The sequence below is a fragment of the Helianthus annuus genome, chromosome 15, assembly GCF_002127325.2.
Source record: "Helianthus annuus cultivar XRQ/B chromosome 15, HanXRQr2.0-SUNRISE, whole genome shotgun sequence".
In the NCBI taxonomy this organism is placed as follows: domain Eukaryota; kingdom Viridiplantae; phylum Streptophyta; class Magnoliopsida; order Asterales; family Asteraceae; genus Helianthus; species Helianthus annuus.
Window position 1 is genome coordinate 109263319 of NC_035447.2, and position 25189 is coordinate 109288507.

General features: G+C 35.4%; 3 protein-coding genes and 3 long non-coding RNA genes across 6 annotated transcripts; 3 read left to right on the top strand and 3 right to left on the bottom strand.

Moving 5' to 3' along the window:
* Positions 1 to 3838: 3838 nt before the first annotated feature.
* LOC110910040 lies at positions 3839 to 5136 on the bottom strand. The gene is made up of 3 exons (XR_002575801.2): positions 5004 to 5136; positions 4424 to 4477; positions 3839 to 4099 (listed from the first exon to the last, which is right to left on the bottom strand). It is a non-coding gene; the product is annotated as an uncharacterized LOC110910040 (long non-coding RNA).
* An 8701-nt stretch (positions 5137 to 13837) lies between these two features.
* LOC118487509 lies at positions 13838 to 15326 on the top strand. The gene is made up of 3 exons (XM_035984409.1): positions 13838 to 14639; positions 14725 to 15239; positions 15302 to 15326. The coding sequence occupies exons 1-3, from the start codon at positions 13908 to 13910 to the stop codon at positions 15324 to 15326; spliced, it is 1272 nt and encodes a 423-aa protein (XP_035840302.1). The 5' UTR covers positions 13838 to 13907.
* LOC110912166 lies at positions 15326 to 15769 on the top strand. Its single transcript, XR_002577750.2, has 2 exons — positions 15326 to 15405; positions 15700 to 15769. It is a non-coding gene; the product is annotated as an uncharacterized LOC110912166 (long non-coding RNA).
* Positions 15770 to 15810: 41 nt separating this feature from the next.
* On the top strand, positions 15811 to 18027 carry LOC110912165. The gene is made up of 6 exons (XM_035984410.1): positions 15811 to 16006; positions 16087 to 16194; positions 16283 to 16736; positions 16815 to 16998; positions 17209 to 17463; positions 17532 to 18027. Exons 1-6 carry the CDS (start codon positions 15811 to 15813, stop codon positions 17958 to 17960), a joined length of 1626 nt encoding a protein of 541 aa, XP_035840303.1. The 3' UTR covers positions 17961 to 18027.
* Positions 18028 to 19992: 1965 nt separating this feature from the next.
* LOC110914022 (protein FAR1-RELATED SEQUENCE 5-like) lies at positions 19993 to 22476 on the bottom strand. The gene is made up of 4 exons (XM_022158834.2): positions 21961 to 22476; positions 21612 to 21870; positions 20859 to 21422; positions 19993 to 20772 (listed from the first exon to the last, which is right to left on the bottom strand). Exons 1-4 carry the CDS (start codon positions 22341 to 22343, stop codon positions 19993 to 19995), a joined length of 1986 nt encoding a protein of 661 aa, XP_022014526.1. The 5' UTR covers positions 22344 to 22476.
* Positions 22477 to 22565: 89 nt separating this feature from the next.
* LOC110910039 lies at positions 22566 to 23309 on the bottom strand. Its single transcript, XR_002575800.2, has 3 exons — positions 23196 to 23309; positions 22956 to 23082; positions 22566 to 22666 (listed from the first exon to the last, which is right to left on the bottom strand). It is a non-coding gene; the product is annotated as an uncharacterized LOC110910039 (long non-coding RNA).
* Positions 23310 to 25189: the final 1880 nt, after the last annotated feature.

Here is a 25189-nt window from a genome sequence, read left to right on the forward strand (position 1 = left end):
GTGCATTACCCCTATAGCACCACCATTGTTAAGGCGGAACTACACACAAGGATTAAACGTTCACATAGACAAATGTCTCAATTTTCAAAAGTATCAAGTTTCCATGTTTACAGCGAATAGAGTATGTTTCAAATAGTTTTAAGTGTCAAGTTTATAGAATACATGTTGCATCCCAAAAGTGTTTAAAACAAAAAGGGATCGAGTATACTCACAGTGAATAGACTGTTCTTGACAGAGTTTCATGTCTGATCCGTAAGTTGGTCATCTCTCCGGTGATAATCCGTTTTCAAGCCAACTCCAGACTAAACAAGTCTACAGCCTGTTTTGATCCAGATTTCACTGATTCAAGTAAAAGTTTAAAAAATTTTGAAGAATAACATGTAATCAACTGTAAACGCTTAGATTTGGTATAGATTCGTAGTAAGATGTGTAGAAATCTCTTAGATCTGGACTAAATCTGGACAGAATGACATCACACAGCCGGTTTGTACAAACTGCCGTGATGACGTCATCCTCAAGCCCAAATCTTAGTGATTCCACGGTGAAAAGTATGATTTTGATGAAGAATCAAGTGAGAAAATGTGTATAGATGAAAGTTGTACAAGAATCAGGAAGAAAACATACAAGAATCGCTTGAAAATCGAAGAAAAGTACTTGAGAAAGTCGGAGAGCGTGCTGGTCGGAGGGGCCTGTCACATCAAGTGATGTGACAGGGGTATTTATAGTGCAAGAGAGAGTGTAAGGCGGTGAGTGTGGCGATCGGATAGCTGCTGATCGAATGGCCTTCCGATCGGATGGTCATCCGATCATCCAATCGGATGTCCATTCGGACAGCCAATACTCGTTTGCCTGATTTCTGATTTCGGTTTAACAAACATGTAACAAGATTGTATAACTAACACAAACGTTTCCATGTTTCAAGTCTATGTAAGCTAGCTAGTATGTGTAAAGTTTCAAGTTTCAAATTTTAACGAAGTCTCAAAGTTTCTCGTTCCATAAGTATCAAGAGTCAAGAATCAAGTATCAAGAGTCAAGTATCTAGTTTCAGGAATCAAGTATCTAGTTTCAAGTTTCACCAAGAATCAAGTATCAAGAGTCAAGTTTCAAAGTATCACAAGATTCAAGTATCATAAGAATCAAGTATCACAAAGTTTCACAAATAGTCTAACATAGTTAAGTTTCAATAGTATAAGGACTAGACTTACCAAAAGTTAAAAGTTGAGGGACGTTGGGCGTTACAAATACGCTAGGACGTACAAAGCCCTTGTCAAGAAGTTCTTGTAATTGGATCATTAATTCTCGTACTTCAGCGGGTGCCAACCGGTAAAGAGCTTTAGCTATCGGTTTGGCGTTTGGTTCCAATTCGATCCGGAATTCCACCTCTCGTTCGGGTGGGAGTCCTGGCTATTCATCCGGAAACACATCCGGATATTCATTCACAATCCTTTTATCTTCTATGATGGTGCACAATTTAGCCTCTACACTCCTCTCTCCATATATGCTTACCCGCTTTCCCTTAGGAGACGTCACGTGAATAGTCTTGCTTTCACATAAGATTTCCGCATGATATCGGGATAGCCAATCCATACCCACCACTACTTTGAACTCTCCCAAAACATGGGGACAAGATCAATATAAAAATCTTCATCCTCAATAGTGATCTTACAATTTCTACATATCTGATGTACTAAATAACTCTTACAATCGGGTATTTCTACTTCTAAGGGTATATGCATTCTTTCTATTACAAATGAAAGAATGTATAAATTCGCTTGAAACAAATGGCCTACTAGCTCCGATATCAAACAATACATATGTAGGTATAGAGTTTATCATGAATATACCTGACACAACATTCGGGTGAGCCCTCGCTTCTTCCGTTGAGATTTGGAACATTCTTCCTTTAGCCTTAGAGGATTCCTCCTTCTTTACTTCTTTCTTCGTTCCTTGCTTAAAATTTGGGCATTCGGCTTTCACATCGCCTGACTCGTTACAGTTGTAACATACCCTTTTGGGATTTGAACAATTATAATATGGATGCCCCTCTTGTCCGCTATTATAGCATCCCCTTTTTTCCCATTAAACATTCTCCCGAATGGAGTTTCCCGCATGTCTTGCACTGTGGCAACCCTCCTTTAGTAGCTTCCTTCTTACCATGATCGTGAGTTTTAGGTTTTTTTAAGAGTGCCTTGAGTTGATCCTTTTTCGACTTGTCTTTTCTCTCCACGTTCCTCTTGCCTCTTTAATTCGATCTCCCTATTTCTTGCCCAATTAATGAGCTCATTCAAAGTTTCGCATTTAGAAGGGGTGATGAACTCTCGGTATTCGGATTTTAACATATCATGATAGCGGTTAATCTTCATCCTCTCCGTTCTCGTAAATTCCTTGCAAAACTTCAACTTATCGAGAAAAATGTTTGTGATTTCATCGATTGTTTCATTTTTCTGTCGAAGATGGAGGAAATCTTCTTGAATTCAAGCTACAGCCGATTGTGGACAATGATACTTGATGAAAGGTTCTTTGAATTCTTGCCATGTTAGGGTTTGGAGTTTATCCCCGCCGATCTCTTTACTATACACATCCCACCAATCTTTAGCTTGTCGTTGAAGTTGCCCCGTGGCAAACATAACTTGATCTTCCTTCTCACAATGACTTCGAATGAACACCCCTTCTATATTGGAGATCCATATCTGGCATTCTATGGGATCTATTTCTCCATTGTAAGATGAGGGTTTACATGCCATAAATTATTTGTAGGTGCACCGTCGGGCATCTTTCTTGCCTTGCACCCCACTTATAATTTCCTTCAACTCATCCATCTTGCTCGACATCATAGTTTCTACCATACTTAACACTTGACATTCTACTTCTTGCGCTATACGAGGGATGTTTGCATCAAGTGTCCTTACTACTTCTTCTTCCGAAATCAGCTTATTTAGTTCATCGTGACTTATCCGTTCCATAGCATTTGGGCTTCCTTCGCCCGTCATCTACAATCACATATTTATGTTAAACGTCATACTATTCATTCTCTTTAACCTTCTATACATTGTTTATTTTCAATAACTCATTCCCTTAGGTCATGGACTCATATAACTCTTTATTACAAACATTCTTGATATGCTAATCGAAGCATACATCCATTTATGTACACATCTTTCTATTCATTCATACATTCACTAGTGATATTCATGTCGACCAACTTGTAACCATGGTTCCATAAGCATTATGGTGCTTTTCTAAAGTTTAACGAGGGTTCGGGATTGGTTTGAGAGCCTTAGAGTATTAAAATAACAAAAGCAGCAAAGGAGCTCAGGGTTTGGCGACGGCACTAGCCGCGTCGCCGACGGGGCCTCTAAAGTCGCGTCGCTGAAAACCTCACGTAGACAGAAGAACAATGCGTCGAGGCCAAGGGTGGCGTCGCCGATGCCATTGGGGCCGTCGCCGACGCCCCTAAAAACTTGAAGACGCTGTTTCAGCTCACACAACCTAAAAATCCAATCCCGAGCCCCCAAACCGACCCAACATGTTCCCTTGAAGTCTCGAAACCTCCAGTAACATTCTACAATGTCCCTACCCAGGTTATTCTAATGAGGCATCCATAATCCCTTCCCGCTCCAAACTAAGAATATAAATATCGAAATTCTAAAATACTTACTTGCATTGCCCCTCGGAACGAACACATCTTTGTACGAGCTTTCGGTTTGAGTTCAAGTACTTTAACTTTGATACTTGAATCCCTCAAACCTCGGCTCTGATACCAACTTGTAAGATTTAAAAATTCTTAGTACATATAAGGAGTTTTAACCGTGAAGACGAAACGGGTCAAATAAGAAACTTATAAAATTGTTACCATAAACATTGACATAAACGAACCGAGTTAACTACATAAAAGTTTACATCCAGATTCGAGATAACCACCATAAACATAAACAACAAAAGTTCCGACATCTTTTAAAGTTAAGTATTTACATAAGACTAAAATATAACATAGAAGTTTCCAACAAAAGTTTTGACCCATTTAGTTAAGTATCGTAGCGGAAGCATGCGAGATGGTGTGTCCGTTCCGAACTTGGCGTCACCTAACACGTTGATTTACCTACAACCACATCACACAAATTAGTTGTTTGATAATAAACTAACATAGACTTCAAACCTTTCATCAAATATGATGATAATCCTTTCTTTAGCATTCATTCAATCGTACATTCTAACGAGTATAAATGTCAATTTCCTTCTATTTTCTATATCCGGTTCAACATCAATTCCCAATTCATACATATATCATTATTATTCATTCGACCCATTAACATGTATTGAACTTCTACAATTTTCATTTAACAAGACACCAATTTATATTCTTAACAAAACAAGGTAGCATAAACATTATACATCACTAAAACTAGTAAGCATAAGAACTTACCTCTATTGTTTTTCGCTTGTGTTCCGGATTGGCTCGTTTCTTCTTCTTTTACTCCTAAAGTTCATAACCGACATACTTTAGTTTTATGTCTTCATTCCCATTCCTTTCTTATCATAATCAAGTTAATAATTAGCATTTATCATAATATTCACAAGAGATCATTTTTGTCATTTAAACTTCTTCATTCAGGCATTTTAACAAACACTTGGCGCGCGTACTATTAACAAAGCATGGTGTACAAGTATCCTATGCATAGCCTTACTAATTTATGTCAAGATCATCAAACTCAATCAAATTTCCATATAATCTTCATTCTAAACCAATTCCATCTAACAAATTCTCATTATGAACATCTTCATACATAATTATTTTACTAATTTACATTTAATTCAACATTACACCCCACAAAACTCCTAGTTCAAGTGGGTTTTTCACTTTTAATATCAATTCATCCAAATGCAAGCATAAATCATGTTATAAGTGATGCTCCTAACCCATAGTCATACTAATTTCACATAAGTTCATGGATTTATAGAAACCCATTACATTTAAGATCATCAAAACATAAAATTCTACTTACCTTGTACTTAAGTATGCTTAGATGATCAAGGAATCAAGACATGCATGAACTTAGAATCACAATTAGGGCTTCAATTTACTGATTTTGTGATAACAAGGGGTTTCCCCCTTCTTAGTTCTGGCGACACACACACATCAGTGTGTGTGTTTGTGTTTTGTTTTTACTTTTATCATTCATCTTTCTTATTATGTCAGTTTTAGCCCCTTAAGTTTAGTGTTTACATTTTATGACTAATTTCTTTCTTTCTTTGGTTAAATCTCACTTACATACTAACCAAGTTCATAAATTTTAACTATAAGCCTAACAATGATTATTTTTACACATATCCTTATTTTTAACATATACACAGACATAAAGATTTTGGGGTGTTCCAGATTTTTTATTGAAAGCAGGCCAGTGTTGTATGCTTATGATAATTCTACTATTGCTTAAGATAATCAGACCTCCTAATGACTACCGTTGAAGTTTCTATTCAAATTGCTTTGTGATTTCACAATTTCGGTCCAGTTGTCAAAAATTCGGTTAACCTAGGTTCAGACCCGATAACCGACCCGAACCCGATATATGCATGATATGGGAACCGAATATCAACTTGTTTACATGATATCGGTTCAGTTTTGGGTATTTCACAGTCTGGGTCTCAGGTATTTTCGGGTAAACCCGATTTCCGCTCATTTCCACTTGACCATACCCCATGTCTTATTGGAGGATATCTCCACAAGTCTTTTACTTTTATATACCCCTAATACATCTTATACCATAATAACGAATCATGGAATTGAATAACCGTACTCATGGTAACTCACACGACTCTTTGTAGACATTGATTTATGGAGCACTGAAATTACCGATTCGTGGTAAAATACTATGTATTTTTTTATATAAAAAATACACTTTAGAGGACTTTGGACTTGTTTGATCACTTTGGCCATTTTTTTGTTTTTTTTTATTATTTTAAAAAGGACATGTTAGAGAATAAACCATGACCGAGTAGTTAGTACTACATGAGAATATGAGATTGCACTTGTTTCAGTGAAATTGGATACAACTCTTTAACTTTTAGAGGGTACATTTTTATGCTAAACCATTAACCATCAAATCTTGATTTCAAATGTGCTACTATTTTGAGCATTTTAAGTTGGCTCATGACAACAAATGGACCACACTCCATTGTTTTTTTAAACCACATTGTTAGGACTTAGGACCCACATGTGCTATAATTTCAGTGCAAAGGTTTTGTTCATTCACAAATCACAACAATTCCCTTTGTGGGCCGGGTTCTGATGCTCGTCTTATCATTCAAAAGGGCCCACAGGCCCACAGTCACATCTTGCTATTTGGACTCTCATTTCATGGTGGGATTCTAATCAGCTTAACTTTTATAAAGTACAACAATATGTATCTGTGCAAGTTTCATTTATTTACATCATTTTTGTTCGACATTTTAATCAAGTACATTTTTTTCATTTATTACCATACCATTTAGGACCCCCATAACAATCAAATCAAATTTTATTAGATATGTGAATTCAAACATCTTGATTGTAATCTTGAAACATGAAAGTTGAAGAGTAAGTATGTTATTAAAACATGCGGTATACGCTTTTATTTGAATCAAACTCTGCAATATCACAATAACAATGTGAGATTTGCCTAAAATATCACAATATCAATACTGTTAGAAAATAAAACATGTCGATTGGGTGCATCGTCTCATTCATATGTAGAAAACATGTAAATCCGAACCCTGATACCAACATATATCATATGTCTTGCCCACCGGGAGCTAACTGCTTTATCACGATTAATGGAGAAGTTCTCCTGTCATCCACAACCAATATGCTAAACCCCGTTAATGGTACTTGAGGTCAAACATTACACTCGATGTAACAATTGATTTATGGCATAAACACCTAACATTATACCATATTTGCCATTTGGCAAAATTGCTACCACTTTATGTTACGTATCACATTAGAGCCGGTCCTACGGAAGCAAACACACACACAATAGCAGAAAAAAAAAAACACAAGACTATAACGTGGTTCGGTTAAGGTGCCTTACGTTCACAGGTTGCAACTAGGGTCTATCTTTTATTAATTAGGGGCTTAAAGAATAAAATTACATCATGGGTATATATAAGACTAGAGATTAGGGTTAACTACTTAGTCAACAAGAAATAAATATGAACCTAAATAAAGTTTAATGAAACCGGCCCCTTTTTTTTGTGCCCCTTGGCGATCACTCAAGCCCAAACAAACGCTTCACAAACCGAACACTTTTATCCAAAAGTCTAATATACAGTGGCGGATCCAGCCCTGTTTTTTTGGTTCACATGAACCCACTCTTAGTGAGAACTTTGTATGATTTAGAAAAAACAGTGAAAATCTAGCAAAACGAACCCAGTAAAAGAAGTTTCTGGATCCGCCACTGTTGATATGGTTTGTTTTGATCCACCCCCACCCACAAAATGCCAATGTGGTTCTTAATGTTTGATGATGATATTGATTTTTGGGTGGGAAGATAATAATTTTGAATTGAAAAATTGGCGCTAGCTTGGAAACTAATAGAGGATCTCAGTTGATGAGAGCATGGGTTGGTTACTGTACTGATCACTTGTTGGGTATCACACGTATCTTTCGGTTCTCACACTTGTTCTTTGGACCCTTGTCAATAACATTAATTTCTTTAAGTGGACCACACAAATATGAATTTGGGTTTTTTATTAAGATGTTTAATGGTTGTGTGCCTTAGAATATAAGAGTTAAGTTCACGTACAAAGTGTCTTATCGTACAAAACGTACAAAAGACATGAAAACGTCAAAAAAACTGCAATGACATTTTCGTAATTATCTACTCGTAGAGTAATTATCAAAATTACTCTACAAATAGAGTAATTTTGATCTTGTAGCCTAATTTTGTAAAATGTTCTTGTAGTGTAATTTTGATCTTGTAGAGTAATTTTGTAGAGTATCATAATTACTCTACAAATAATCTTGTATGGTAATTTTGATATTGTAAGGTAATTTTGTAGAGTATCATAATTACTTTACAAATGATTTTGTAGAGTAATTTTGAATTGTATGTTGTTTGATAAACTTGCAGAGTAATTTTGATGCAAAGTAATTTTAATACACTTGTAGAGTAATTTTGATAATTACCATACAAGATCAAAATTACTCTACAAGATACACTTGTAGTACAAATGATTTTGTAGATTAATTTTGAATTGTATGTTGTTTGATAAACTTGCAGAGTAATTTTGATACACTTGTAGAGTAATTTTAATGCAGAGTAATTTTGATACACTTGTAGAGTAATTTTGATAATTACCATACAAGATCAAAATTATTCTACAAAGATGCACTTGTAGAGTAATTTTGATAATTACCCTACAAGATCAAAATTACTCTACAAGATCAAAATTATCCTAAAAAACATTTTACAAAATTACTATACAAGATTAAAATTACCCTACAAGATCATTTGTAGAGTAATTTTGATAATTACTCTACGAGTAAATAATTATGAAAATATCACCGTATATTTTACATTTTCGCCATATTCGTACGTTTCGTATGATAAAGGTATTTGTATTTAATCTTTTTGTCTAGAAGTTAGATCCAAAAAATAAAGAAATTTCTTAAAATTTACTGTTTGGACAAATTTGGTTGTTTCTTTTTTTGAATTTGCAGTGGTTTGTTTAGAGAAAAAAAAATTAAAGTTTTTAATCACATATATATCTACATATTTCTGTTTATTGTGTAACACCATCATTATGTTGTGAGCTTGTTAATAAAGTGAATGATATTATATATAAAGTGAATGATAATTATATATATTATTGAAAATAATTACCTTGCATAGGGTAAGGTTATTGTAAAAAAGGTTAAAAGTGTGAGAAAGGTAAGAAATATTGTGTAGATGACATGTGTCCTAAGTCTAAATTAATTCAAAACGGTAAACAAGTAATTTTATCATTAATTCAATTAATTAAAAACTTCCCATAACCGCCACCTTAATTATAGAAACTGGATTTTTTTAAAAGATCTCTATAAACACCATTCAGCAAGGATATAACACCATTCAGGAAGTATATAACACATTCAGGAAGTATATAACACCATTCAGCAAATATATATCACCATTCAGTAAGTATATAACACCATTCAGCAAGTATATAACACAATTCAGCAAGTATATAACACCATTCAGTAAGTATATAACACCATTTAGTAAGTATATAACATTATTCATGTACTAAACATCAGATCGAAACATATTTTTTTCTCTATATAAATATAGCAATATGGTACTCATATTAAAGATAAAAAAAACGCTCGTTATTATGGTGTAATTTTTTTTAAAAGTTACGTATAAAAAGTTATTGACGTTTAAAAAAGACGGGGGGAAGTTACATGTGCATTAATGTTAGTTTCTTAATTTAAAAATATTAAATTTACCTATATACCCTTAATCTAGAAAATTAATATGTTTAATAGTAAACATTATTTACAATTTTGCCATTATGATCTCAACCATTAGATCAAAGATCTAATGGTGTAGATTCTTTCTTACCTTTCTTACAAAAAACCTTTTTTTTTTTTTTATAGTAACCTCTACCATCTTGCATATAAACTTACACTATGTTACGAGCGTAATATCCCCTAGTGTTGTAGTTGTTGGAATCATTGATAGTGGCATAACGGGGATTGTGAGTGATCCTAAAACCGAACATGTGACCCTTCTTCTAGCCTTTAGCACTCTACTCCCACAATTGTGGGTCATCAACATGTACAGGAATTGGGGCCGACGTCAACATAGTTTTTTTTTTTTTTTTCCCTCAAATGGGTATGCCTTTTCTATGGTTTTCCAAAACACAAACAAAAAAGGCAATGATTAGATAATTTTTGTAAAATTCAACAACATAACAAAAATGTCGATGCGTAGTGGCGTTCATATACGGTAATGGTGTGACCACAAAAAGATTACTCTTTGTTTTCATTTTAACTTAACTTGAGAGTAATGAATTGTACGTCATATGTTTTAATGATCTATACACTACATCTTTTTTATCTTAAATTTAGTAATTCGGAATAGTAAAAAATGTAATATTATCATTTGAAAACATTGATTTAAATGAATTAATGCTATTTTAAAATGTGTTTAATATGAAAGTTACTTTTTAAATAAAAAGTTATATAGAAAATTTTCAGCTTTCTTAATAAAGTAATATATATTAACCAAAAAGGATTGAATATTAATATAAATGTAAATGTAAGTGTGGTGATTACATGGACATATAAGCTTTGACAGGATGTTTGTAAAGATAGAAAGAAAGTGAGTGTTTTTGAAAGATTTGTGAAATTTTAATGTGGTAATTGACTTCTTGTGTTTATATGATCGTTTGGCACTTTGCACCGTTGATGGTTGTGTTTGTAAACAAACTAAACGTTTGATGAATTCTTCAGTGGGAAGTTTGTTTATATTCGTTTATTCAATAAACGAACATGAACATATTACGTTCATTTATGCTCATTTGTTTACATTTGTTTAGGTTCCTTCGTTTATATATTCATTAAAATATTGCCTTACAATGAAGCCAAGTTTTATTAGTTTTTTAGTACATCAAATTGATGTGCGCATTTACTTTTAATTGATATTTGCTCAGCTTGTTCATTTATGTCTATTCATATATGTTTAGTTATGTTCGTATATTTTTGCTCATTTATATTTGTGAACCATTCATTTATACTAAGGGGCTGTTTGGTAGCCTCTCAATGACCATTCAGATGCTACCTCTTAATGGTTTAAAACCTCTGAATGAATAAGAGGTAACCTCAAGTCTGAATGGTTAAGAGGTAACCTCTGAATGGTAAATAATCATATATCACATTCTTCTACCTTCTCATTGGTAAAATTCTTAATGGTTCCATTAAGAGGTAGCCTCTTAATGACCATTCAGAGGCTACCAAAACATCCCCTAAGAATGAACATGAACATATTCATTTGCTTAATGAACGAACATAAACAAGAAGTCATTGTTCTTGTTCGATCGTTCGTTCGGTTAAGTTAAACAAACGAGCACACAAACATACTCCATTCATATTTAGGGCCGGCCCAAGCCCAAGTTTTTTGAGGCTTGGGCTTTAGGCCTCCAAAATCAATATGGTAAAAAGTGTCTAAAATGTAAGAAGGGTAAGAAGTGTTTTAAACCATTGGATATTTGATCTAATGGTTGAGATCAATAGGGTATAAAATGTAAATTGTGTTTTAATTAGAAGGACCTTATGTAAAAATTGAAGGGCAATAGTTACTTTTCCAACATTTCAAATATGGTAACCGTTTCAAAACCACCCATCAAACTCCTAAAGATCAGCGAATTATATGTAACCGCCATCAATCTAAAAAAAAAAATCAGCGAATTTCTTCATACTTTAAAACATTCCCAGATTTTTAAAACGTAATCGCAGATTCAAGTCATGGCGTTTTATCTGGAGACATTGTTGATGGCGTGGTGTTTTATCTGGAGACATTGTTCATGGCGTAGTGTTTTATAAATACAAAACATTCCCAGATTTTAAAACACCAAGACTAGGATTCAAGTCATGGTGTTTTATCAGGAGACCTTGTTCATAGTGTGGTGTTTTAAACATCTATGATTCAAGTCATGGTGTTTTATCAGGAGACATTATTCATGGCGTGGTGTTTTATCTGGAGACATTGTTCATAGCGTGGTGTTTTATCTGGAGACATTGTTCATGGTGTGGTGTTTTATCTGGAGACATTATTCATGCCGTGGTGTTTTATCTGGAGACATTGTTCATGGCGTGGTGTTTGTCTCCAGATGTTTAAAACACTATGCCATGAACAATGTCACCAGATAAAACACCACGCCATGATTCAAGTCATGGTGTTTTATCTGGAATCCCCAGCAACCTTCTATGAATATAACACCATACAACTTAATAGAACACCAGAATAAAACACTATGATACACATTAACCTGCATCGCTGGACTCCATTGAAATTGATATAAAACACCAGAATCGAAAAAAGGCGCAGACGTTAAACAACTGGAATGGGGATATCGAATTTGATAATCCTTTATGTATTTATAATTAATGATGATTGAAAGATACATATAACACAATCGTATTGTATCTTGCAGGAAATTACAAAATTCGTTCAAATCCCTAAACAATCTCATGGACGGTTATTTTTGGATCAGTTATGTTGAATTTGAATTAAATGACAAAAATGTACAATTACAAAACTACCCTTTTGAATTAATTAAGAGGATGGACACTTGTCATTCCAGGAATATTTCTTACACTTCTTACAAATTAAGCACTTTGTACAGGATCCTAAACCTATATATATATATATATATATATATATATATATATATATATATATAGAGGGCGGTTAACCTACATTATGAGTAATCGTACATAACATACGTTATAATCCTGGCCGTAGGATCAAGGGATTAAAAGCGTGATTAAATAATTGTTTAAGGGTCTGTCTAAAACGTAATTATGTGAACCAAAGGTTAAAATGGTCAATTTCCTATACCTAAATACCCGGCTAAATCTCAGTATCTAATCAAAAACCATATTTGATCATCAAAAATTTCGGTGAGTTTCAAACGATTCCGACCGACGGAGAAAAAACGATTCCGACCGTCGGAGAAAGACGATTAACAACGGTGAACAAGCAACGACCATCGATTTCACTTGATGACGAATACGGCATTAAGAGCTATCGATTTAATCATCTTCTGAACCCCGTTTATTTTGTTAGCCAGTCCCAACCTTATAGTTGAACTAATCGGCGGTTACATTATATGTTGAAGAAGCTAAAAGAGAAAGACGGAGCAAGAAAAGAAATGATCCGGTGAAGCCGGTGCACATTAGCGGCATAACTACAGGTTTGATGTTGATTGAAGTTTTTTTAAGCCAAAATTAGGGTTGGTTAACTAGCGTTATTTGATAAGAACGAGCGTAATTTTTTGCTGATTCATTGATATGTAGTAGCGGGATTATCAGGCTTAACATTAGATGATGATTCTCTTTAATGAACTAGCGGAATTAGGTTACATTGTGAAATTGGGAATTTTACCACTTGATATTGGGCGTCTGATCTAATTGTGAAATTGAATCATTTTAGTTAACAAACAACATTAGCATGATTGATATGGAATATTGAATTAGGTTACATTGTGAATTGGGATATGAAACTTATAATCTTGGGGCTTCTACGGTAATTTTAAGCCAAAATTAGGGTTGATTAACTAGCGTTATTTGATAAGAACAAGCGTAATTTTTTGCTGATTCATTGATATGTAGTAGCGGGATTATCAGGCTTAACATTAGATGATGATTCTCTTTAATGAACTAGCGGAATTAGGTTACATTGTGAAATTGGGAATATGAAACTTATAATCTTGGGGCTTCTGCGGTAATACTGAAATTGGTGATTTAGAGGTAACCAGCGGCATTAGCATGATTGCTATTACATATGTTGAATATTTGATATGACCTAGCAGTTCTAGCTTAAAAATTGTGTAGTTGGAGATTTTGAAATAACAAGCGGCACTATCATGATTCATTCCATCTTTTAAATTTTGTATTGAAATATGATGTAGGGGTTGCTGATGATGATGATGATTTTGAGCCCCCGATTCAGTCGATGATGACAAAGCAACCTCAGAAATTAAAGGTTAATAGAAAGCATACAAATTTAAGCCTAGAAGATGATGATGACGACTTTGAAGAACCTATTAGACACTTGATAGTCAAAAGGGGTGAAAACACAAGAAAAGGGCCAAATACTACAACTAACCAAGATGGTGATGACTTTGAGCCAGTAAAAAAGAAACAATCGAAAAACGAAAAGCAGATGGATCCTATCGAGGGGAAACGGAAGATTACCGGTGCAGAGCCTATTAGGACAGAACCAAGACCGTACTATGATTATCATCATGATGTAATAAGCCTACGGTGCAGTCCTTCAGGTTTTTTGGATACAGTTAAGCACTTTACTGAAGCGCAGGTGGCGGATGTGAAGAGCATTGGATTTGGTGATGTCCTTAATATAAAGCTTTATCATATAAGCACACGTTTAGGGTATTGGCTCGTACGAAACTATGACGAGCAATACAGCACCCTAAACATAGGAAATCACAAGATAAAAATCACCCGAGATTCAGTACATGACGTGTTTGGTATTCCAAAGGGTAATGTTATTGTACGAGAAAAAAATAAGCCTAGAAAAGGAGCAATAGTGGAGAAAAATACGGCTACTCAAGGCGCAGAAACAACCATAGATGAGTTCAAAAACCAGTGGCCAGACACAAACAAAATTACTCATACTTTACTTGCAAGAACTATGTCAAAGCAAACCACTGGCGGACGATTATTCAAGCTAAATTTCCTAGCCTACTGGAACACTTTGTTTGTAGAGATAACAAAGTCAACAACTGTTAAACAAAGTTTTCTACTTGAAATTGACAAAGAGGAAGACATTCCAAATCTGGATTGGTGCTCCTTCGTTTTAGAATCGCTGAAACGAACAAGACAAGGTTGGAAAAAGTTAGACTCACAATACAATGGCCCGGTTGCATTCCTAACGGTATGTTATGTACACATCTTTAAAGGTTATGCTAAATACGATATTAATATTAATAATTTAGTTTTTTTCAAAAAACAATATGCAGCTTCTATACAGCCATTATTTCAACCAAAGACACAAAATTTTCGATGAACCTGTCAAAATGCCTGTCATACAGTATGTAACCTCTGGTATGATCGACGACGTGGAAGAATATTTATACAACAACGGGCCGCTAAGTGTTGAAGATTGTGATGAAGTGGAGGAAGACGAAGGAGCAAATGATAATCGCCAGGATCAACAACCTGTTACTGCCTCACGCATCAATGGCAATGATCATCAAAATCAAGAGGCTACGACCGCACCATTCGAAATCGTAAAACAGAACACTTCGACGCTGTACACTGACCTTTTCGCTGACAACATCCCGATACACGAGGCAGCTGCGGTACAAGAAAACCTCACCGAATTCAATACATTAGATCAGCGTATGGAAGATACGGATGAGTACATGATACCACCAGTGGATACGACACATGTCTACAACAGAAGAAACCTGGCTGGAAACCTGGATGGGGAGGATCCGATTGACGAAGGTGACATACCATCAAATACGGATTGGTTTGACGGGTGGAATCCGAATGAACATATTTCAGCTTTGAATTTAGATGAAATGGACATAGGGACACAAACGCAAAAAGAGATTGAATACTGCAGCACTCCGGTTCAACTAATCAGGGTGATCTATGATCATGCTGCGTGGGAAGCCTCGAAAAAAAGTAAAAAGGTAAACTGGATTTTTTGTTTTTGTTAATGGCAATAACACATGCTATAATACTTGTTTATGATGTTAGACAATAATTACTGTACATGTAATAACGACAACAAATTAATAACGCATGATATTAAAAAAATGAAAGTTGGCTGATATCCTGATAATCACGCATGATATTAAAAAAATGAAACTTGGCTTCTTAGACTTGTAATCACGCTAGAACTGGTAATCACGCTTGAACTTTTTGAAACTTGGCTTCTTAGACTGGTAATCACGCTTGAACTTTTTGAATGTCCAATTCCGCAGGTGTTGTTGAAAACAATGGACAATAATATAAAGAAATACATTTCTCTGGTTTCGGATATGAATAATCTCGTTAAGGGGGTAAAGGAGAAGTATTTCTGGGATGTTGAAATTATGGAAAGGTGTAAAAGATGGAATGATGCGGTTAAAAATACAGTTTCTACAAATACAGTTTCGATACCTGATGAAGTAAGCTATGCTGGTGATGAGGTGGTTCAAAACAAAGTTGGACAGTGTGGCGAAACAAATCAAGAGTTAGATGGCGATGGAGATGCAAGGTTGGAACATGAAAACACGGTGAAAGATAAAGGTATATAATAATTTCTCTTATTTGTTAGTATTTACAGTAAATTATGATTAATAAAAACCAAAACGTTTGGGATTTTATAGGATGTGATGATGTTCATAATACCCCATTTGATGATGGTGGTATTTCGGACACATGCCTGGCAGCCTTACAAACCATCGAACCAGGCCTATACAGGCAGACTACAGAAGGTAACAAAAATACGTTCATTACTAAACAAAGGTGCATTTTTGTAGCTTGTGATTACAAACAAATTAACCAAATCAAACATGAAAACAGTGGCACAAGCAGATGTGGTAAACAACATGGACCAACCTGTAAATTTGGCAGAGTGCAGTCAACAACAAGCACATAAACAGAATACAATAACCGACGCCTATGATAAAGAAAAGCCTCCGACAACATCAGCTGATGAACCTGATGAAGTAACCGAAGCAGAAATGCAGTCTGTTGAGACACTTTTAAAATTGGCTCCAATCCTACAAACATCAAGTGCAAGTAATCAAAAGACTCCTGTGTCAGCGAACAAAAATAAAACGGATGACGAGAGGCATACACACCTAGTGAGAACACGTATCAAGATGATCAGGGAAAAGAACGAAAAGCGGATGGCAGAACTAGGTGACGCATACAGATCACCTTACTGCAACAGGGTAACCGACTTATATGAGCCACTTTTGGCACGTGACCAAACAATCATCTGTTATCTCTTAGCTCCGGTGGGAGATATTGGGTAAGATTTTTAACCCTAATAATTAGTTTAAAAATTTCATCTTTTTTTTAACTTTTCTTTGTTGGTATTAAAAAACAGGACATTGATATACAAGTCTGACAGTGGAGTCGAAACGCTAAAAATCATATTTGAAACCTTCCACCCATCGCAATACATATCATATGGTGGAATGGACGCATTTGTAGATGTTTTAAACTTTGAAGAGAAAAAAAGGGACAAAAAATCATCACCCTACAGGCTGTTCTTGCCAACTACAATATTGGTAAGTTTTTCAACAATAATCACGCAAGGTTGAAAATTTAATATGTTAATCACGCATGGTTGCATTTTTATATATTACACACCCGTGTATTAATGTTTAATAATGAATACATGTTTAATGTTACCCACCCATTCTATATTATAATCACTCTTGTTAACGCTTAAATGGAGCGATGGATTTTAATGAGAAAAATCACGAAAATTCTTGCAGCAAGACGAAATGTTTGAGCCAAAGATCACAGATAGTGATCGATTGAAAGTATTCGGACCAAGCGTAGACGATATATTGTGTAAGTATCAGGTGAAGAAAGTTGACAAAGTTGATCTCATCTTCATTCCAGTACTACTTTCCGATCATTACTGGTGCCTATGCTTTAACATGAAAAATGGAGATATCGAGTTAATAGATAACTCTAGGTATGCCGAATCGTTTACCAAACGCTACCGTGGACGCCCCGAAAAGCTGGTAATTCTAAGTAGCTTTTTATTATTATGATGAATAGGTACTAATATGAGTTTTTGTCGTGCTTATAGCGGAGAGTTCTAATACTATACCTAAAAGGCAAAATTGGACAAAAAGAGTGGATAACAAAGTTGGAAAAGGCAAAAATAATTCGAAAGGAAATGGATTGGAGAACTCTTCAAAACGGTTGTGACTGTGGTGTCTTCACTATGAGACATATGGAGACATACAAGGGCAAATCTCCATGGGATGCAGGGTTTAAAACGGAAGACCAAAAGAAGATGCAAGATTCACAACTACGGTTTTTGCGGTACAGGTATCTTAGTAAGATTGTATTGTCCGACTACAATCTTATAAGGAAAGAGGTATACGACAAAGCTACGGACTTTATGAAGAATTCGATACCCGCAGATGCTTTGCACGATCTAGATAGCAAAATAAGTAACAGATTGGATCAGTTCTTCAAGCTCAAAAAGGGGAAACAAAATGAAAAGTCGTAGGACTACTATCTTGCTGTCTTTTGTTCCAAACATCTTTGACATGTTGGATCTTTTATTTTTATTTATAGTTCTAATAATTTCTGGTTATAAACATAAACTAGTCGGACATTTTCATTATTCAAACACACAACTTTCATACAAAATATAAAACACTTAGATAGACATGATTTCACACCCCATATGATTGACGATACATAATAACCATCAGAAATAAGTCTCTAAAAAATGGATCTTCAACTCCATAGAGCATCCTAAGACGGTAATGGCGTCCGCAAGTTGTTTTAACTGTTTCTCATCCCGCTTGCCAAGATCAACCATAAACATCATAGCCACCTCTTTGACACTTGAATCTGACATACCAGACAACAAATTCAGTATCTCTTCTCTCCTTTTCATGTTCTCTCTAACCCTATGAATGTTAGTTTCCAGCAAGTCTTTACAAGACTTGTCTTCAGCTATTTGATCCTCGATTCTCTTTGTTAGATAAGCACGCATACCAGATGACGAAGACGAACCACTCGATGAATTACAAGAATCTGCCATGTTTTAAAATAAAAATTGAACGGATAAAAATTGAACGGTTTTCCAACGATATATAAAAGGGAATTGCAGAGCAAGAGGACAATATAAAATTATTGACCATGACAGCTGTTTTTTTTTTTTTTTTTTTTTTTTTGTAGTTTTGTTTGCCCATTACAAGTAGAAGTTAGATTCTTTTTATGTTAAAAATATAACGCATGCCCAAGTTTTATCCCGCATGAAATGATAATTAGGCAAACATTATATTAAAAAACACGCTTACAGTATACAACTTTTATTCCAGCATGAAATCACGCATGTCCCAATTATACCGCATGAACACATTAGGAAAGCACGCATGACCAAATTATACCGCAAGAATTAAAAAAAATAACGCACGTCCAACTATTTATCCCGCATGAAGTGATAATTATGCAGACATTATCAGTATGCAACTTGATGTATAAAAATACTTATCTCTTCAAATAATGAAACCCTATAACTAGATAGACTACTGTTAAGTCGATATGAGTTGTAATGATGTAAAATATTAAATTTAACTTACCAAAATATCTCTCAACTACCAAAATTAATTACTCAGTAACACACATATATGATGAACTCACCCCCCCCCCCCATTAGGCATATACTAAAAAAAAACATATATCAGACTCTCTTCAAGAACAACAATGTCGACAGATCCCGCAAACGAAGCAATCAAGGAGCTCTTGAATACCCGCAGGTTAACGGAACTTGCTTCTAATGTTAACTCTTGTAACAATATTCTGGATGTGCAGGGAAGGCTATTAGAACAACAAAAAAACCCAGGAAGTGTGGGGAATGCTGCTGGAAGAACCAAAGTCTTTGTTGAGGGATAAAGCAATACAACTGATGAAGGATCAAGCATCTGCAGATAACTTGGTATACTCATATCTGAAAGATGCAGTGGAGACCGTTGAAGAGAAGATGGAGACGTCCGAGAAGGAGGTTGGGAAGATAATGTCACCGAAGTAGGTGGTATGGCTGATTAATACACTATTTTGTTGATTTTCGGGATGACCTAATGTGTTGTTGGTATTTTGAACAATGGTAGTTTTAAGTCTAGTTTTATGTGTATTGAAGTTATATGTGGTGGTATATTTTGGTAAATCATCCACCCATATCTAGTTATGATGATGAGACTCAGTGTTATGTCACTTGATGTCTCATACTTTTTTGAATGTTGCTTTAGCAATATTGATATGAAAAAAATGCATGTTAAAAATTATCACGCATGAGTTTTTATTTTATTACGCTAGTTATGGAGATGAGAATCAGTGTTTGGTCACTTGAAGTCTCCATTTCAAATAGTCCTGTGTATGGTTATGATTAATCACAAAAAAAAGGGTAAAAAAATCAATTGAGATATATAATCACCCATATCATGTGAAAAAAAACATGTGAATGTCATAGATTACATAAAGTTCAGTCATAACAAAATCATTAAATATGGAATGTTTATGTTGTTCAAACACTACTCGTCTTCGCATTCAAAATCACTATCTTCTGCTTCGTCGGACTCCTCAAACTCCTCTTCGTCACCAGTTTCAACCTCCTCATCCTCTTCATCAACTAAATTAGGATCCTTCTCTAACTGAATTGCTCTTCTTTTCCTCCCCTCCTTATTGGCAACCTTATCAGCAGCAGTAGCTTTACCCTTTAACACCTCGCAGGTTCGAATGTCATGACCTTTGATATTGCAAACACTGCATGTCCGACTTCTCTTGCCTTTTAGACTAATAATTTTCTCTTTTTTTGATTTAATCCGCTTATGTGAACCTCGTCCTTTGTTTCTAATACCGGTTGGCACACGGACTGTAGGTGGATCGTCAGTGTTTGGTTTCTCGTAACCAATTAACCTTGAATATCTATCAAACTTAGGGTCGATGGGCTTGGTTATGCGAAGTTCATCAACCATTTCTTTCATCTCTCTCATCCGATCTCTGACTATAAGTAGATGATCGAAATCTTTGATCAGGTTACCAATAAGATACTCTCCAGTCTGCATAATCTCATACGCAACCTCTTTGGCCTTTTTATGCGCATCATCACCGTCAACAGTAATATCAAATGTATTATTAAGATCATTCGGTACGACATCTTTAGTCCATCTTCTCATTACATACTTGTTGGGAATTTCCTTCACTTTGAACATCTTGAACACGAAATATATATGCTTGCACAACAATCCATATTGTTCAAACCTGCGACACGTGCATAATGCAATTACATCCTCCCCCTTCTTGAAACATACCTACACAAGAAAAATAATAAAAAATAAAATAAAAAGGAAACATGGTTTGGCAATAAACGCATATTAGCTGATGTATATATTATTACCTCTAATAAACCGTCGCCGTGAGCTTTCCAATCCTTCATACTTATCCTCAAAAAAGGTTCCTCAATTTTAGTCTCTATAGGAAGGCACTCGGACAGTGTTCCTTGTAACTCTGCCTGTTGATCAGCAAAAATTGACCTGGTGTAAATTTTCATGGCATCATCCTCTAGAGTAGATTCAGAAAAGTTATCTGGGACTGTATTTCTAGATATATGGTCATTCTTCCGATGGTTGAATCTTTGAATGTCCATTGCACCATCAAAATGGTTAAAGAACTCAACAAGGGTAAGTTGAGAATTCGCAACTTGACAGAAAAAATGGTTTTCGCTCTCTGATCTAGAAGTGGTCCGCATAAGCCCAGACATAGGCTCATGACGATAGAACGCTGGGATCCACGAAGATCTCATGCCAAACATATCATCAATCCACTTATTCTCAGTTAGACCGAAATCAATCATTATCAGCTTCCAGTCTCTCTCAAACGTTTCTGGCGTAATCGAATCTGTCCATACAATGTCACACATACGTCTCTTAAAGTCTTCGTTATTGCACAGCTGATGTCCGACCTATTAAACCAAAGAATTGGAACTTATTGAATAAGGGTAATGAAAAAAAATGTATAATGAACATAATAACGCATGATGTATATAATAACGCATGATGAATATTTTTAGTGTGGGCAAATAAAGATATGAAACCAATACAACTATTACGCCAGTTCTAACATAATCACGCATACTCTATTTGAACCTAACCTTATCAGCAAGTTTCTTCATTATGTGCCACATACATAATCTGTGCCTACTCTTATCGAACACTGCTTCGATGGCTTGTTTCATCGCGGGATCCTGATCAGTGACAACCACATTCGGCTGCTTACCAAATGAGTTCAAAAATGACTGTAAAAGCCACTTGTATGATTCAATGCTTTCGGATGCTAACAACCCGGCTACAAGTGTCACATTTCGACAATGATTATCAATACCAGTAAAAGGTACAAAAACCATTTTATACCTTCAAAATGTGAATTCAAAAAATGAATATAAAAAAAAACAAGATGATTATAAAAAAAATAACAGTAATAAGCTTGAACTGATGACTAACTTGTTGGTTTTAAATGTAGCATCAAACGATATGACATCTCCAAACTCAGCATAGTTACGTTTGCACAAGCCATCGGCCCAAAACAGGCCGGTTAATCGTTTGTTTTCATCGACCGAATGAAAGAATGAATAATCAACCATAAACTGCTTTTTATCGGTCAACCTATTGATAACCATATCTGCATCATACTGTCCGATGTAGCTATGTATCCTAGCTCTAAAATTCTTGCAATCGTCTTTAGTTGCGCCTACATTTTCAAACCCTCCGTATCTTTTTCTCATTATATTAAAGGCTTTCACTGGCCCAAGATTCAATGTACCAAGCTCCCATATCATCTCTTCTTGTGTCTCAGACAGATGTCTATAAGCTGGTAATAAGTGCATATCTTTGGGGCACACGAATGAATGATTATGCGATTGAACAAACTTATCAACCTTAAACAACACCCCATCCGTCGAACAAAGCTTAATTTGTGCTTTACAGCCGGTTCGAATAGTCGGTCTGTTCCTACGTTTATATGGCTTAGCCAACTTCGAATAATTATCATCAAATGCCTGTGGTTTATGCCCCTCTTTTGAACACACAAAATATTTAGCCTTCTTGGCATATGTCTGATAAAAAACATATGCTTGTTCTATGGAAGAGAACTCCATTCCAATAACAGGAACACATGATGAAGCTACCTCTGGGATATACAATCTTTCATCTACATTTAAAAAATGACAACAAGAAAATATTATAAACATACAGAGAAATAAAATAAAATCACGAAAATTGAAAAAAAAAATTAACGCATCACTATAAATAACGCATGTAATAATAATAACGCTTCAGAATCTAATACCGCATAAACAAAAAACACCCAGTAAATTAAACTTCTCTTGCATTCAAACAAACACTCGTGATTAAAAACACATTTAAGAAACCTAATAACTGTGAAAATGATGGAGATAAAACACAACACATTTAATAAAGCCATTTACTTTACAACTTACTAGTCTGATCGTCTAAGGTAACGTTGTTGTCTGATGTCGGATTCCGATATTGCTCTGCATCATCATGTCCGGTATCGACCTCAGCATCTTCAAATTCGACATCATCTATGTTTCGAGCATTACTACTCTGTGGATCCATTACAAAGACAAAACTGATGAAACCCTACTCGCCCACCAATAACCGCTAATTTTATAATTTGAAAATGGAAATCAATTGAAACTGATACTGATCGTAATTACCGGGATGCTGGAGATAACGAACTCGCGTAATTTCCTTGTTTTTAGTAAATGTCTGAATTACCCCTGTGACAAGAATGAAAAATACTAATCTGCCCTTAATGATTAAACCTTAATTGCGAGATGATCAAACAGATCTGACGGTCAGCATATTAGCGTACGTGATGTACGATTACCCCTTTTGTACAATACACTTCCTCTCTCTCTCTCTCTCTATATATATATATATATATATATATATATACGTAGAGGATCCTGTAAAAAGTGCTCAAAATGTGAGAAGTGTATTATAACACTACATATAATACTATATAACACCATATAAACACCGTATAACAATATGTAACACCATATAATACTATGTAACACTATATATCATTATATAACAAAAATAACATTATAGTTTGTCTGATAGCATGTCTATGATAGATGTATAGTGTTATATTTGTTATATAATGTTATATAGTGTTACATAGTGTTATATGGTATTATATGGTGTTACATATTGTTATACGGTGTTTATATGGTGTTATATGTTAGGGCTGGATTTTTATTATACGTGATCCTTACACGTGATCCTAACCAGTGATCCTTGTTTATTTGGCAGACAGTGATCCTCAGGAGGACTTCAGGATCAGGATCATGGACCATTACAGGATCCTCATGCTAACAGTTACCTTCGTTTAATACAATGATATTTTGCAGGAACATCTAGCAGGATACGCTCTTAGCATCATAATCAAGGGACGCGTCTTCACAATTATAGCACGAGCTAAATCAGAGATAGACGTTGCAAAGGATATGGAAACTTAGCTTGATTTATGGGCGGCAATTTAGGCTAGATTGTCTTTTATTTCTAAAGGGGTAATGAGCTGATTATTAGTCTTTTACCTAAAATAGATCACCTACACTTGTATAAATACCACTCTTCCTCATTCGGAAAAGAACACAACACAATTCTCACACGCTTAGACACTCGAAACTATAGTGATCCTTGTACTCAGCTCATTATCATCCGAAGTTGTAACTATATTTTTCTTATATTGAAGTTGGTGATCGGTAGTTGCCATCACCCGAGGTTTTTTATGCCGGAGATCATACATTGATCAAGGGCTTTTTCCTCGTATAAATCATTGTGTCTTTGCATATTTCTCACAAAAGTGATCCTTTACTTTTATAATTAACCAAGCATCATACCCCGTTTACATAAAGTTTGGTTACATTATCCTTGTGTGATTTTTGACCAAAACAGTTTGGCGCCCACCGTGGGGCAATTGGTGCTTCATTCATAAGAAAACTCTTTGTTCAAAATCATTTCGAAGAATTACATGGCTTCATCATTGAAAAACATGTCCACGGCAATGTCTGCAGTCACCTCGTCTCAGAACACTCTGCCTCCTCCACGGGTAGGATCCCAGAAGAATGCTGAGAAGAGACAAACTCCTACTAACTCTAAACCTCCATCTCCTTCTGCTATGAATTCCTATATTCCCAGTACTAGTGATGTATTTACTTTGATTTTGCAGATGAAGGATCGTATGCAGCGGCAGGATGAAACTAATGATAGGATCCTCAGGGAAATTGGAGATCTCAAAAGACAAAAGAGAACGGCAGAGGATCATTCCCCACTGATGCCCAAATCCTTGAGCTTTGATACTCCAATGATCACTTCTCAGCCATCGGGAATTCCAGACGTGCAAATTGTGGGAGAATCAAGAGGATTGCACCTCGGATCGACAGCAATGACTCAGGCATCAAGCTCACACTTTCAACCGGCAGGATCCTATCCCCAGCATATGGGATCCTTCATGAATTCGGGAGCCTATCCGGGAACACAGCAGCTTCAAGGATCCTACTTTGTTCCAGGATCATCCCAGGGTCAAGGATCCTTCTTTGTTCCAGGATCATCCCAGGGTCAAGGATCCTCCTTCGCTCCAGGATCCTTCCAGATACCAGGATCCTTCCAAATGCCAGGATCCCTAAAAAGTTTGCAAACA